Here is a 15434-nt window from a genome sequence, read left to right as displayed (position 1 = left end):
CCCTACAAGGCATGTGCTGCTGTTGTAACCCCATTAGAGGAAGGATGAAAAGCATGGATGGCTAAATGATACTTGGACCCCCGTGGGAAACAAAAGCATAACTTCCTAGAAACAGTCCTTGGAGGAACCTGAACAGGTTTGGAAATCATAAACACTGTAAGTGAGGAGACTTTGGCTAATAAAATGCATGGTATCAAAACAAAACTCGAATCCCTGACAGTTCCATTAAAGTCCTCATTGACACCATTAGAAACAAGTCACTTTTTTGCTATCACGCTACTTCCTGAATGGAAACGATTAACAAAAATGCCATACAAATACTAGCAAATGCCTTGGGAGCGCTAAAAGGTGAATGCAGCTTAATGCTAGGGACATGTCAAGTACAAACACGGATGCAGACCTTAATAATGAATTTGATTTGAGATGGTAAAAATGTTATTTTACCAAATGAAATTTGTAAGATAGTTTGGGACAATGCCACCAAAGAAGAGTGAAACTTGCAAAGTTGGTGAAAATTGGTAAATTCACATGGGTGTTGCACAGAATGTTGTTGCTGCATATGTGACAACTGTTGCACATGCTCAGCACTTACAAGTATATCCAATTGAAAATAAATGTAAATGGCTCAGTTTTATATTCAATGAGTCACAGTAGTTGGGCCTATCAAAAAAAGATAATACTTGGAAAGCTGTTAATTTGAAAGCCTGCGTTATAGAACATGATCTTGGATTTGTCTGTGAAGACCATGTAATAAAATTAGTGAATTTGTCTTAACCCATCGCAAGGGAAAGTGTCATTTTGAATTGGACCCCAATCCAGATAATAAGTGTTAAAGCTTCAGTGCTGTAATTTTAATTATGATGTCCCTGCATATATTAGTCAAGCACTTAAAGCTGATTTTGTTTTGTGTGAGTATGTTAAACCCTTACACATAGAAATAAATACAACTTTGCTGAAACAAATGTTGCAGCACCCAGATTTGCAAATTCGATTGCAAGAAGCAAAAAAATAAAAGGCCCAAGTGCCCTTATTACAGTTCATCATGATGTAGATCAAGTTACTCAAATTTTGGACTGCCTTAAAAAGATGACATATCATAGCTTTTGGGAATCAATATGGTAATGGTCTCCAAAAGCTACATGAATTTTGAATGCAATAATGCACCCACTTGTTGTTTTGCTGGGCATCATCATCATTATGGTAGTTGCTCAAACTGGAATGGTAGTCCAAATGCACCAACTGGCATGAATCATCCAAAAACAAATTCAGAAGGAGAAAATTCATAAGCAGCTTTTACTTCCCTATCCACATTAAAAAAACTCTAATGTGCCTGGCAGAAAATCTAACACTCAGTTGGTGGCCCCAACTGCCTCAAGTACAATAGTCAGGACAAAAGAGTAAGTGGTAGCACTGGAAAAGATTTTCCTAGCTACCAAGGAGAGGAGGCGTTGCAAAAAAGACATGACCAGAGTTGGTTTGGGTGAAGTTGACTGAACTCCCAGAAGCCTTTTTGAGATGATTCAGTTAAGAGTTGGCAATGATTGCAGCCTAAAGTTAACCCCAGTAAAATGAATGTCAAGGAACATCCAGAACAATGGAACAATAAATTAAAATAACATTGGTGACCATTGGGACTATTTTCCTGTTCTCATACTAATTATTCCAGGTGTTAAGGCTGTGCTATTATAAAGCTTCCAAAATATTATATAGTCAAGCTTGGCTAGCCTTAGTAATAGTGATGTCACTAAAGGCTTAAATTAGTAGGGCTGTGCGAAGCTTCAGTCGCTGATTCAATTCAATGGAGATTCGGCCCAATTTGCTGGCCAAATCTCCAAATACGAATCTAACCAGGAGACCCTTTAATCTCTCCAAATCAAATCTGAACCCTCCAAAAATTGATTCAGAGAGATTCAACGATTCAGACATAGACACAGCTTTAAATGTTTTTTCTACGTATCTCAAGGTACCAGGCAACTCGTGAATGCTGAGATGCTGGGGAGGAAGGAACGTCCCATGGGAGTGGAGGGGGGTCCCCAGCGCACTCAGTGGCACATCTGGAAGTGCACCAGAAGTGTTTCTGGTCCGTGTCCATTGTGGAGCGCACAAGGAACCCCCTGCTTCACCCCTTGACTCAGCAACTGGTGCCTCCTGGGTCTGGAGGGGCACCCATGCACTTGGCAGCAGACCCAGAAGTGGACCAGAAGTACTTCTGGACCACTTGTAGGTCCGCTGCCAGGCACCTCTCCATGCTCCTGTGGGATGCTCCATCCACCCCACCATTCGTAAGCTGCACATGGTACCTCGACATATGTAAAAAAAAAAAAAAACAACCCAAAAAACAACCCCCCCCCCAACATTTAAAGCTGTGTCTGTGCTTGAATTGCTGATTCTCCGAATCAGCATCAAATCTTCATATTTGAATTCAGCTGAATTGAATTGGGACAGTGATGCGAATCAACAAATTGATCACTGTCCCCCAATTCGGGCCAAATCCAAATGGACTATGGCCCATTTTGCACAACCCTATTAAAATAGACTAAGCAAGTAAAATCACCGTTCACTGTTTGAATCACCTTCTTGGATTTGAGGGAGAGACTGGCATGGATTTCTAAAGGAAGACCAAGCCTTTAGATTTGGAACAATCGCAACCCAGGAAGCTTGCCCGGTACAACTGACTGAGGGGAATGCCTCCCAAGTAACAGTTCCAACCAGACTTATGTGGTAAGGAGCCATGTTAACACACTCAGTTTTTGATAACTGCCTGTTTGTATTCTGGCAATCCCAGTAAAGTTGACTACTTGTATACTGGCAACCCCAGTTGTTTAGTTACTTTGTGTTTAATGGATAATTTTGTAGTGAAGCTTCTAACTAATTATCAAACAAGTGTCAGTAGTTAAACACATAGTTCTCCTCACCCACAAAAAAGCAGAGCTCAAATTTAAGCCCAACACCCTCCTTTCCCCCAGTCTTGCCAGTGTGCTTCGCTCCTGACCTGCAGCCCCCTGCTCCCCCAACACTGGGATGGGGCTGCCACCTTGCGCCAGTTCAAAGCACCATCTGGTGGACAAAGGGGTGAGCTACAAAAAAGCCACAGCGTTATCTGGTGGACAAAGAAGCTTGTCTTTGAGTGCTTTTGTGTTTGCACACAAAGAATCCATTGATACGGCGATGTAATTGGTGACACAAACTAAACTACGTCCCAGGAGTTTTACTTTAATGCGCTGAAAAGATTTTAAAGTGGCAGGAAATCCTGTTCGTGCAAACAAAAACAGTTGCAGCGTCTTAAAGGGCAAATCTTGTGGCGTGTACATGCAGTCCAAGAAGCTAACTCTGAGAGTGGTATCTGGCTTGTTCTACTGCTAAATGAAATCATACAAAGAAGCCAAGTTGCTGTGTGACCTTATCTTTTGTCAATACGTCACACAAAGAAACATCAAAAGCAGTCGGAGTTTACTTACACTCACATCCTGAAAGAGAGAAATGGGGTATAATATAAGCTTTGCAAACCTTCAAGGCTGAGGCAGAGTGCTGCTGCAACTTCTCTTAGGAAAGACCTCCCATGAGCAAATGAAACCTTGATGTCAAGCGGGGAAAAGAAAGAATCATTTCCAGGATCCCTTTTGCAGGATGGAGGACCTATGAATTTTGTCTGAAATCCAGGCCTCAAGGTGCTTGCTGCTGTATGTGCAGAGACATATGCACAGATGTGTGTGTGCACACACATACACACACACACACAGAGTAAGGAACAGTCTCTATACCTAAAAGTTTATAATTTAAATGAACATAACAAACAAAATACAATATCCCCATTTCACAGGTAGAAGAACTTAGGCACAGAGTGACTTAATTAAAAAGACACACCAAGAATTGGTGAGAGCCAGAAATAGTTCCCAGATTTTCATCTTCTTCCCCAATGAACCTTTTAATAAGATGTTTAGCACCTATTCCTCTGCTGTAACTTCCTAGTTAAATAGTATCTTAGTAAAAGCACCCCTTGTTCAGTTCCGACATAGTTTATTATCATACGGAATACACATCAACTCCTAACCTCTTCATGCTCCAGTAGCTTGAAAGAGAGACAAGAGGAAAACCCCCTTGCAACAGAATTATACTACTTTGACTTTTGCACTGTTCGTTATCTGTGAATAGCAGAATACTTTGCACCCCTGATGCCCTCTGTCTTTAAAAGTGACAAAAAATGTTAGATGCCCAGCTAGAAGTTCCTCAAAGGACTACAATTTTTCACAAAGTGCTGATCCCTTTGGGAGGGGGAAAAAAATATCAGGCTGTCATAGGGGTTGGATGGCCAAGAATCTGTGCATCAAGCACCAGTAGTCATGTTTTAAAAGCATAGGCTTCCTAATATCCCTCTGAAAAAGAAACATTTTATAAAAGAAAAAAGTAAGGTACAGATGACTTGCACAAGGGCACAGGAGACATCAGTGGTAGGGACTGCAAGAGTATCCAGGCATGCTAATGCCTAGCTTGAGCAGAAAGCAGGAGTCCTACCCCCTGGGCCCAGACCATTCTACCTTCTCCTTCCACTGTAGTTGTTACACTTTACCTCTAGCTTCCAGTGAGCAATGTAATATAGTGCTATTAGGAGCAGGGAGAGAGCAAAGATGACAGGGAGAATAGGGCTTGCACCAGAACAGAGCCGACGAGACACAGATGGCATAGAATAATGCACGGGGAGAAGCTAGCTAAGTTTGGCTTGAATCACTATTAAGTCTACCAAGAAATATTCTCATCAAGAACAGGTATGTATGAGGTGCAAAGTTAACCCACATCATTAGCTTGGTATATATTGTTGCGCACACACTTGGTAATTATATGGTGCCCATGACTGGAGAAGTCAGGACAAGCAGACAGCTTTTTAGGGGTCAACAAGCACCCTGCTTCCACATTTATTTGGGGACATTCTGCACCTAATCTTAAAACATTTTGAATTTCTCACAGTCCCTGCAAGAGTTAAGAATCAAAAGGACAGAGCCACAGAAGAGATGTGGCATTAACTGCTCATCACGCCCAGTACCCAGGTACCGGTAAATAAATCATAAATGATTCATCCAATAGGGCAAGGAGGCAAAGGTTGAGTGGCAGCAGTTGGGAATTAGTGCCAGCCATGCGATGTTCTTCACCACCATTCAGAGCAGTAAATGGATGACAAAGTACTGCTGACTCCAAGGGAGAAGAGAGGCAGGAGTGCCCTGCCCACAGCCAGGGTTTCCTTTTGCTTTCTGCCATCTGCGCCATGGCTGTTTCTCATCAGCTCTCTGCCTACATACTCTTTCTGGTGCTACCCCTAGTACAGAGCCAAGGTAAGTCAATGCCTTTGGAGTCTGGATGGATGAAAGCGAAAATCTCCATGGCTGCCTACCTCAGGATGCTGAATGGCTTCTTCCAGGGCATCAGCCATAGCTGGAGACTAGCTGCTGGAGTGAATGCACCTTAGATCTGATCCAGTTTGGCAATTCCTGTGTCTGACGGAAATATCGTGCCTTTTTTTCAGCATGCTCTGTAAATAATGTCAAGCCAGTGGTAAATGAAAATAACTCTGCTGGCTTAGTGGTGACCACCATTACAAAGGCTGCTGGTATCACAGTAAAAATCAGTCCTACAGTGGATGGAAATTGCTTCGCCATTCGTGACACAGAACTGATTCTAAACTGTTCCTTGGACTATGAGGTAAGTTATTACATGAAAAAATGCAAATATCAGCTAATTTAACATTGCAAAACACTTTCTATAGTATACTTTTTACCGTGACAATCCAATGGCTCTGTCAGTCGTAGCAAGTGAAGCTTTTTAAAATGGCCCCCATTTTACTGAAACCTTTTCAGTTTTCCTGAGCTTTAATAGCTTAAGCAGGGAACCTGCATGTAGAAGTATGGCCCAACTGTGTTGTGAGAAATCCACTCCAGGAAGGACATAAGGCATGTTGCTTAATGGAGCAGGATATGGGGTCTTAAGTGGAGATCAGCTGAGTTCCGAACACACGCAGCTGGTCCGTGTGCGCGCCTTGTCCGTGTGCGTTTGTGAAATAAAGCTAGCATGCAAAAAAAATCCTGTTCCCTTCCATGGCCTTTCCATTTTGAAATGTAAATGTTCAATCTTGTTAACTATTTCCCAGCTAATTAGTTTACCATCCATCCACTGGGATCATGCCAAGCTCTCCTCCTCAGGAGTCAAGGGTCAGTTTTCTACCCAGCTATAGCTTCCCCGTCCTGTACAAGCTTTACCTTGCTCCCAGAAACAGCTTTTGCAACATAACCATGTTTTCCCAGATGTAAAATTAAACTCTGCGGCATGTTGCACAATAATAAATTGAATCTAAAAATAAATACCTGCTCCCCCCCCCACCATCTGTATTTGCTGTATGATTCATTGTCATCTCATTCAATAAAAATCTCCATCTTAGCTTGCCTGAATCTACTTCAAATCTCCCTGTAGACAAAATTCCACATTACAGCCAAGGGGCATCAATTGTACAGGGGAGTTAGACAAGCACTTGGCCCTCATAATGGATGTAATTGCAGCAATTGCTATCTGTTAAACAGAAACCCTGCAAAGCTTCAAAGACTGCTGTCTCTGTCTCACACACACACACACCATAGAGAGCTCCTCGGTTCACTCTCATATGTGAGGATGGTTTCTGATCTGTTTTACACCTCTGAAAAGGTGAAACAACTTTTTGGAAAACGGTGGAATTATTTCAAGTTGGTACTCACGGTACTGAGATCAGAAACTAATTGGAAACCTGTAAAAGGAAAGGAAAAATCCCTCTCTTTTTTAAATTTAACAAAAGGATCCTGGAGGCCCTGATTGATCAAAGCACATATTTTCTTATTTTACTTGAAGCATAGGCTTTCTTTAAGAACATTAGAGGTAGAAAGTCTGTCAGAGACTTAGTTGGGCTACTGGATAATGAGGGTGTAAAAGAAATGCTTAAAGAGGCCATAGTTGAGAAATGGAAGTTATGCACAGATGTAGCATTTGTCACAGGAGAAAGTCTCTAGTTCTGGGATTGTACAGATGTACGTGTCTGCTGTCCTGCTTCAGGTCCCTCTGCAGTAGGCAGATAAAACATAATAACACTTTTTTCCCCAGAATATCCTATTGTACATCTGTACGATTATGATGGTTCATTCCAGTCTGTTGGGCTGTGTGCTCTTGCTGGCCACCTACTACTGAACAGGCAGCAATGCATCTTGGAAAGGTTACATGTGTATATGACTGTGCAGCTCCTGTTTTGATCCAAGTCAAACCTCTGGGTAATCAGTCCTGAGTCAGAACGACACATCTATATACAGCCTAAATGAGTTCCACCTAAATTGTATCAGCCTTTACTGGGGAAGATGGTGGGGAGATTCCTCTCACCAGAGCCCAGGGGACAGGTCAGTAGACTTGATTCACATTGAGGTATCAGTAGATGACGTTTTAGAAGACATTAATAAAACTAAGCAGGAAGAAATCACTAGGACCTGATGGTATTTACTTTAGAGTCTTGAAGCTCAAATCCAAAATAGCTGATCTACTTACTGAATATGCAACCTACCACTAAAAACAGCTTTGGTACCAGAGGACAGGACAGTTGCCAATGTAACTTCAATTTTTAAAAATGGGCTCCAGAGGGACTCCAGGAAATACGTCTAGCTTATGTTCCTGGCAAAATGGTAGAAGCAATAATTAAAAAAAAGGATTGTTCAGCATATGGACAAGCAGGCCTTGCCAGGGAGAAATCAGCCTGGGTTCTGTAAAGGGAGGTTATACCTTACCAATGTGCTAGAGTTCTCTGAGTGTTTCAACAAGAATGTGGATCAAGGAAATTTAATAGTCCAGTTGACATATTATATCTGAACTTCCAAAAAAACACTTCAAAGTCCTACATCAAAGGCTCTTAAAAGTAGGTTGACATATTAGAGGGAATGTCCGCTTGTGGATCTGAAAACTGGCTTACTGATAAAAACAGGAAGTAGGGATAAATGGTCAATTTTCAGAACGAGAAGTAAACAGTGAGGCCCTGCAGGGATCTGTGTTGGGACAAGTGCTGTTTAAAATATTTGTAAGTGACCTGGAAAAGGGGATCAGTAGTAAAATGGCCAAGTTTGCCAATGACATAAGATTATTCAGAATGGTAAAGGCCAAAGTGGACTGTGAAGAACTACAGATGTTTGTCATAAAATTCACAACAAAAGGGCAAATGAAGTTCAATGTTGATAAATGCAAAGTGATGCACATGGGATAAAATAACCCAAAATATACATGCATCATGATGGGCTTTACATTAACTGTTACCACACAGGAATGAGATCTTGGCGTCATTGAAATTCTAGCATCGCTAAAAACACTAGCTCAGTGTTGGTCAAAAAGACAAATGAAATGTTCAGAGTTATTAAAAAGAGAATTGTAAACAAACCAAAATGTATTATTATGCCCCTTAATAAATCTATGGTGTGTCCTCACTTTGAATACTACGCACAGTTTTGGTTTGCATGCCTCAAGGTATATAGAAGAATTAGAAAAGCTACAAAGAAGTGCAACAAGGATGATCAGAGTAGGGGTTTTCATATGAGGACAGACTAAATAGGCTGGGACTTCCCAGTTCGGAAAAGAGATGCTTGAGGAAGGACATGACAGAGGTTTACAAAATATTAAATGGTGCAGAGAAAAAAATAGTAGAGGTGTAATGAACTCCTTTAGCACCTGGGGCAGGAGGAAGGGATTATTCAGATCAGTTGCAGACCAGCTACAGCAATGCACTCCCTAGGAGCCACCCCTAGTGCCCTGTTTACTCCTTCTCCCTGCCCAAATATACTACAGAGGGCAGGGCTGCACCTGCTATGGCAAAGACTCCCTAGGGTGTAAGGGGGAGCACCACTGCACTAACTCCTTACCCTCCAAGATACGGTACTGGGTGAGGGGCTGTCCCTGCTGGACTCCTGTGGGGGCAATCCCTGTTGCTCTGGCAAAAACTCCTGGGGTGCAAGGCAAATCTGGCACACCATCTAAGATAGCCCCTGGGACTGATGGCCCAGGCATCTGCCCCAAGTTACGATACTGGTAAATAGGAATTTGTTATTTATTACCATTCACAATGTTAACACTAGGGAACATAATAGGAAACTATTAGATAGTAGATTTAAAGCTAACAAAAAGTAGCTCTTTTTCAGAGAGCATATCATTAACTTTTGGAACTGGTTGCCACAGGATGATGCGACAGCTTGTACCTTAACCCAGTTCAGAAGAGGATTGGACCAATTCATGGAGGAAGTATCCATGCATAGGTATTGAGCATGGTAGACAGCCATGCAGCCTCTGAATAAGTGCTCCCTAAGCCTCTCAGCAAGGCAGCAGCTGCAATGGGACAGCGGCAGGGAGGGGAAACTTCTCACTGTGCCCTGTTCTGCCACTCCTTCAAGATCTACTCTCTGCCACAGTGTGACAGGATACCTGGCTATGCCAGTAAATGGCACTTATGTGCTTCTTAATGTTTTCTAACTGATTGTTTTCTTTTGTTGTTGTTGGTTTTTTTTTGTTAATACAGAAACAAGATATATACATTTTAAGCCTGCTTTGCACTCAAGGGAATGTACAAGTGAGTATCACCTCCAAAAATTCTGCTATATTAGTTATTATTAGGGCTGTTCGAGGCTTCGGACAGAGCTTTGGATCTGGAGAAGCTTGGGACGCATTGGGGTCTGAGCAGCACATCCGAGTCGAAATGCTGCCTTGTTCGGCTTCCCGGAGCGCTTCAGAGCCACCTCGGAGATCCGGCCATAGGGTGTAACGGGGAAACAAACTATCAATAACTTTATTGGTTTTTGTCTGTTTTGGATTAACTTTTCAGGTGTGGTAGACTCTGCAGAGAGAATGAAGCCTGCCAAGTTTCAATAAGATCTGTGTAAGGGTTTGGGGGGGGACCAGCACCCCAAATTATTGAGAGCAAAACTCCTGTCACATCTATGTGTTACAACATAGCAGGGTCAAAACTGCAGGGCTGGTAGCTCTTACTAAGGTCACAAAGCCTGCCATGTTTCAAGAAGATCAGTGTAGGGGTTTGAGGGGAACTGCACCTCAAGGTGTGGACAAGCAAAACCGGTGCCATGGGTGCTTGTGGGACTGACTGTCCATCTTGGGGCGGGCAGGGGAGACACTGCTGCAGGCCTGGCTGCTAAGCTGCTGTGCTCCCAGTTACCAATTGATCAATCATGATTCACTCAGGGACCGGGGACTCAGGGCCCAGCTCAGTACACAGGACCTAGCTACTACATAGCCACTTAACGAGCATCAGTTAGCACCTACAAAACCAGGCTAAGGAGAGGAAAGACTCAATACAGACAGTCAAACGCCCCACAACTCACACAGTCTTGGCACAAGTTTTGTCCGTCAGCAGCCAGGGGTGCTGGGCCCCAGAACGCCCTGCACCTGTCTCCTCCACAGCTGGCAGGCATCCCTGCAGGGGCCACCATCCCTGCAGCTGCCACCCTGCTGCACTTGAACATGTGCAGGGTCACCCATGGCACGAGTTTTGCTTGTCTGCAGCTTGAGGTGCAGTTCCCCCCAAACCCCTACACCGATCTTCTTGAAACTTGGCAGGCTTTGTGGCCTCAGTAACAGCTACCAGCCCTGCAGTTTTGACCTCCCTGTGTTGTAACATACAGCCGTGATACGAATTTGGCTTTCAATAATTTGGGGTACAATTCCCCCCAAGCCCCTGTACCAATATTCTTGAAACTTGGCAGGTTTCATGCTCTCAGCAGAGGCTACCATCTCTGCAAGTTTCATCCAACAAAACACAACAAAGTTATAGCTATTTAATTGATTCCCCATCATACCCTATGGCCGGATCTCCAAAGGCAGCTCCGAAGCTTAAGAGCCGCTTTGGCCGGATTGAAGCGGAAACCCGGTTTGGAGCTCCGGATTGGATCATGGCCATCCGAAGCTGGATTGGATCGCTGTTCACTCACAGGCCTAGTTATTATTAGATAGCAGTAAGCAACACTGAATGCTGGCATTAAGTTTCTTCTTAATTGACAATCCTTCACAAGGGTTGTAGGTTTGTCATGCTTAAAGCATTTACTTGTCATGGAAAGAGGAAATCCCAGACCATCCACAAGATTTCATAGCCATCATCCAAATCCAAACCCACTCCATGATTTAGCCTAAAATTCTAGCACTCAGCTAATTCATCCTCAAGCCATGTCCTCAGCTTATGTCAGCCAGTTTGTACCAACCCCTAATGATTTTATTGTGATATTTTCTCTCCCTGCTCTCCCCAAGGTTTATTCTCTGGAGGTGATAGTGACCGTTGTCAACTTGAATGATAACAGCCCAGTATTTAAGCAACCAGATTTCACTGTAAATGTTCCCGAGGTAAGAACTTTACAGAAGCCTTTGTGCATAAAGGGGAGATTCTGAATCAAAGGCCTTGCACTCTGATCTTGGTAGAAGGAAAGATTTACAACCATGTTTTCTGGAGACCAGTTCTAAAAAAGTGCAAGAAAAAACACACTGAGCAAAACTTGATCTTTTCCTAGAGATTTTTACAGGTGGTGCAGACAATCCTCCCCTTGACCCTTCAGGAGAGACTGGCTGATTGATACGGCCTCTGTAGTCACAGACATTTGGGACCTGACATTCAGAGGCAATGAGTCCTTTGCAGCTTTTACTAGTGACTTCAGCTGTTAGCAGTGCTGCTCATCATTTCTGAAAGTCAGCCAGTAGCCTGGGTAACCATAATGAAAAACACAAAGAGCAAAGCACACTCAGCCTTAGCACACCTCACATTTCCAGCTCTCCAGTCTTGTCTGTATAACCCACTAGTTAGTACCTATTACAGATCCCTCCCTGTGACAGGAGGCCGTCCTGAAGCTGACCTCTGCATCAGCCTACCCACCTGTCTTGGGAAGTCTGCCTGCCTATGTCATCTGCCATGCCTTGTTTGTAAATAATTAAGTTGTTCATTAAGCAGGAGGCTCCCCTTAATGTGCTCAGCTATACCGGACTGTACATGCACGCTCCGACCTCCCCTACACATGTCCCATGCCTCACAGGTGTTACTACTGTCATCAACTCTATATGCCTCTGACATTAAGCCTCGGGCTCTTGTCTGTCTGCAACACACAAGCACTGAGTTCTGTAGTGACTGGCTTTCTGTGCCTTCTCTCGGATGCCTGACTCAGTGCCTCTCTCCTGGGCACCTGGTCTGCACCCCCTTAGCTGCACCCCCCTGGCACTATGGGCTCACTGCAGCCCTCTGCCTGCACCCCCATGCTGCTACGGGTGCTGTGCCTGACACTAGACTATACCAAATCTTATGTCCTCTCTCTCCAGGCACTAATGAGGCCTCCAAACCTCCCCTTCTAGCCTCATCCCAATCCTCCATAGTAAACATGAACACAAACAACACAAGCCCCTAGGCTACAACTTAAATAATAACAGTGCTATGCCCCTTTAAGGGAACAAACTTTCACTCAGAGTAACATGTACCTATTTTAGGTACCCAGGAGACTCACTGTAGTTAGGTAGCACCTAGATAGCAGAGCAGTCAGTATTGGGAGAGCTAGGCAGGCAGCACCAGGTCTCAAGTAGCTTCAATGAGCAGGAGCTCCTTCTCCATCAGTTGCCAGAGAGAGAGCATACATCTGCTAGCTACAGCCTGGGCTTATATATCCCAGAACCCTGCCTTCTGCCGGTCAGGTGATATGGGCAGGTGTGGCCAAGTACTCCCTTAGGTTGTTACCCCGACAACCTGCAGCTGGGGAGCTCTGTTTGGCCTGCAGAGCTCCCTGGCCAGGCTTCTTCAGCCTTAAGGAGCAGGCACGTCTTAGTGCCCTGCTACACCTCCTCTGTGCCAATGATATGATACAAGCCTGTGACAGCAGCTAGGAAACCTGGGCTTTAGCTTAAGCTTCTAGTTCTGGTTCAATCCCTAGTATATCAGTCAAGATGATGGCCATCCCTGTTACACTAGGGGATTTTAGCAATGCAGTTCTTATTGGGGCCATCACAGTTCAGCAACACTATTCTAGGACTCCCATCAGGACTAGACAAGGCTTTCACAGCACCTAGCATTAAACATGGTCGGGGGGAGCATAGAAAGTACTGGGCGAAATAGTATAATGAAATACAAAACATACTAATGAGGCTTCTCTATCCACTATATAACTACTGCTATGAGTGGAAAAAACCAAGCAAATATGAAAATCTCTTTTCAGGATACAAGAGTGAGTTCCGTTGTTCTATCCACGGATAGAGTAAGCGCTACTGACCTTGACCAGGACACCATATATTATGAACTTAGAGGGACTACTCCAGTGAGTATATTTGTTCGCCAATCTTGTAAAAAAAAGTGCAAAGACTTCTTTGTTTCTCATTCATGCAGGGCTCATGTACATGTTCATTAATACGCCATAGTTACTGTGCATTAAGTTTACTACTTGAATAATTAAGTACTAAATGTGCAGTAACTCGTGCTACTGCATAGTAGTGCCGGCACATGGGTTTTTTGTGATGCTTATGGTGCAGTAACCTAATAACACTGTGCAGTAGTGTATTAGTACAGGTTTTGCCTGGCACGCTACTGCACAGTGGTATTAGTCTACTGCACAGCAAGCATCTCATGGAGATGCACCCACAGACACTAACCCTGAGACAGACGACCCGCCCAAAGTAACATCACATCTATCTGATAGGGCTGTGCAAAGCTTCAGTCCTTGATTTGAGTTGGTGGATATTCGGCCCAATTTGGTGGCTGAATCTCTGAATCTGAGTCGAATCAGAGGACCCTTTAATCTATCCAAATCAAATCGGAACCCTCCAAACCAATTCAGAGAGATTTGGAAAGATTCAGAGATTCAGACATAGACACAGCTTCAAATGTTTTTTCAACATACCTCTAGGTAGCAGGGGCTCATGACTGCTGCGATGCTGGGGCACATGGAGTGTCCCACAGAAGCACAGGGGGCCCCTCAGCATGCTTGGCAGCAGACCCAGAAGTGGATTAGAAGCACTTTCAGTTGGCTTTCAGGTCCACTGGGGAGCTCAGCCGGGGGGGGGGCCCTGTACCTCCCTGGCTCAGTGACTGGTGCCTCCTGGGTCTGGGGGGGCACCCAGAGTCCCCCTGCAGCCGATCACTGAGCCGGGGAGGTGCGGGGGAGAGGGCCCCCAGTGCACTCCCTGGGAGACCTGGAAGTGGACCACAAGTCCTTCCAGTCCACTTCTGGGCTTGCCACGGAGCACATGGAGAATAACCCAAGAATAGACAAGGCCCCTGCCTGTGCTTCCCATATAAAGACCCACCAGGGCCTGGACAGAAGTTACACTTACTACATATTAAGCACAGCTGTAACAGAACAGGCATTTGAAGTACATAAAGCACTCTTAAAATGGTGGATCCCTCTCTAAGGGTGGTTACACAAGTTACTTTTTTTTTTTTTCCAATCGGGCCCCTGAAAGCACTCTACAGCTGCAGCAAAATACACATGCATGGCTGCAGAGCACTTTTAAAATGGCCGAACATGTGAAAACTTAACCCTCGTCAAATCAGCTATTAGCTAAAGGTGCTATAGAGCAGAACACTTTAGGGAACTTGTGTTCCCTCAAAGGTTAATTTTTTGCAGGTCTAGGCACCAGCCCAGGCCCACCCCTGAAGCTGTCAGCAGGGGAGGGAGGGGGAAGGTGATGGGGAGGAAGAGGGAGCAGCAGCCTGGTGCCAGCTGGGCTTTGCCAGGCTGGAGCTGGAGAGGGTGGTGCAGGGTGGAATGGAGCCCCCTTGCCTCTAGAGTCCCCAGCCCATCCACCCTGGTTGGGGTATTGGGAGGATCCAGGCTGAGCCTGCAAGGATAGGGGGCTCCGTTCCACCCCACCTCCACCTTTTGCAGCCAGGCCAGGCCCACAAGGCAAGGGGGTCCTTTCTACCTCACCCCACCTCTGCCTCTTGACAGCTGCAGCCAGGAGCTGCAGCTTGGAGCTGTGCATGGCGTTTCACTGTACACCAGGAACTGGTGGTGGGGGAACAGAGCTCCTTGCTGCATGGACTTGGCCTGCCCTGCCTCAAAACCCACCCCAGGAAGTTGAGGGGAGGGGGGGTCTTGCAGCACAGGGGCTATGTTCCCCAGCTGCTATTGACCATCACCACCTGATGGGGGCAGGGCTGGGGAGAGAGCCACTCCAGCAGCCTCCTGGGAGGAGTGTGAGAGCACCCCCAGGCTGCTGACCTTGGCCAGTGTGGGCAGGCTTCGATCCCCCCGCCTAATGGTGAACCTCTGTTTGGTTCACTTCCACTCTAATTAATAGCATTTCAAGTAAAGTGCAATAGAGCACTGCTGCTTGGAATTTTTTGAATGTCTGTACTTAGCTTCAGTCTCAGGGATCAAGGTTGGCTGATACGTTAAGCCAGTGATTCTCAATCACGGTGCCGTGGAACC

At 44.9% G+C, this 15434-nt stretch overlaps 1 protein-coding gene across 1 annotated transcript in view; it reads left to right on the top strand.

Moving 5' to 3' along the window:
- Positions 1 to 5093: 5093 nt before the first annotated feature.
- The window catches only part of CDHR5 (cadherin related family member 5), a 33097-nt gene continuing 22756 nt past the window's right edge, over positions 5094 to 15434 (top strand). The window contains exons 1-5 of the mRNA XM_090032394.1: positions 5094 to 5324; positions 5516 to 5691; positions 9551 to 9601; positions 11287 to 11379; positions 13224 to 13322. Coding sequence (XP_089888520.1) covers positions 5258 to 5324; positions 5516 to 5691; positions 9551 to 9601; positions 11287 to 11379; positions 13224 to 13322 — 486 coding nt within the window. The 5' untranslated portion in view covers positions 5094 to 5257. The remainder of the gene's footprint in view (positions 5325 to 5515; positions 5692 to 9550; positions 9602 to 11286; positions 11380 to 13223; positions 13323 to 15434) is intronic.

Source organism: Crocodylus siamensis, chromosome 2, assembly GCF_052110815.1.
Source record: "Crocodylus siamensis isolate JL-2025a chromosome 2, ASM5211081v1, whole genome shotgun sequence".
NCBI lineage: Eukaryota > Metazoa > Chordata > Crocodylia > Crocodylidae > Crocodylus > Crocodylus siamensis.
This window is presented reverse-complemented; position numbering and strand designations above follow the sequence as displayed.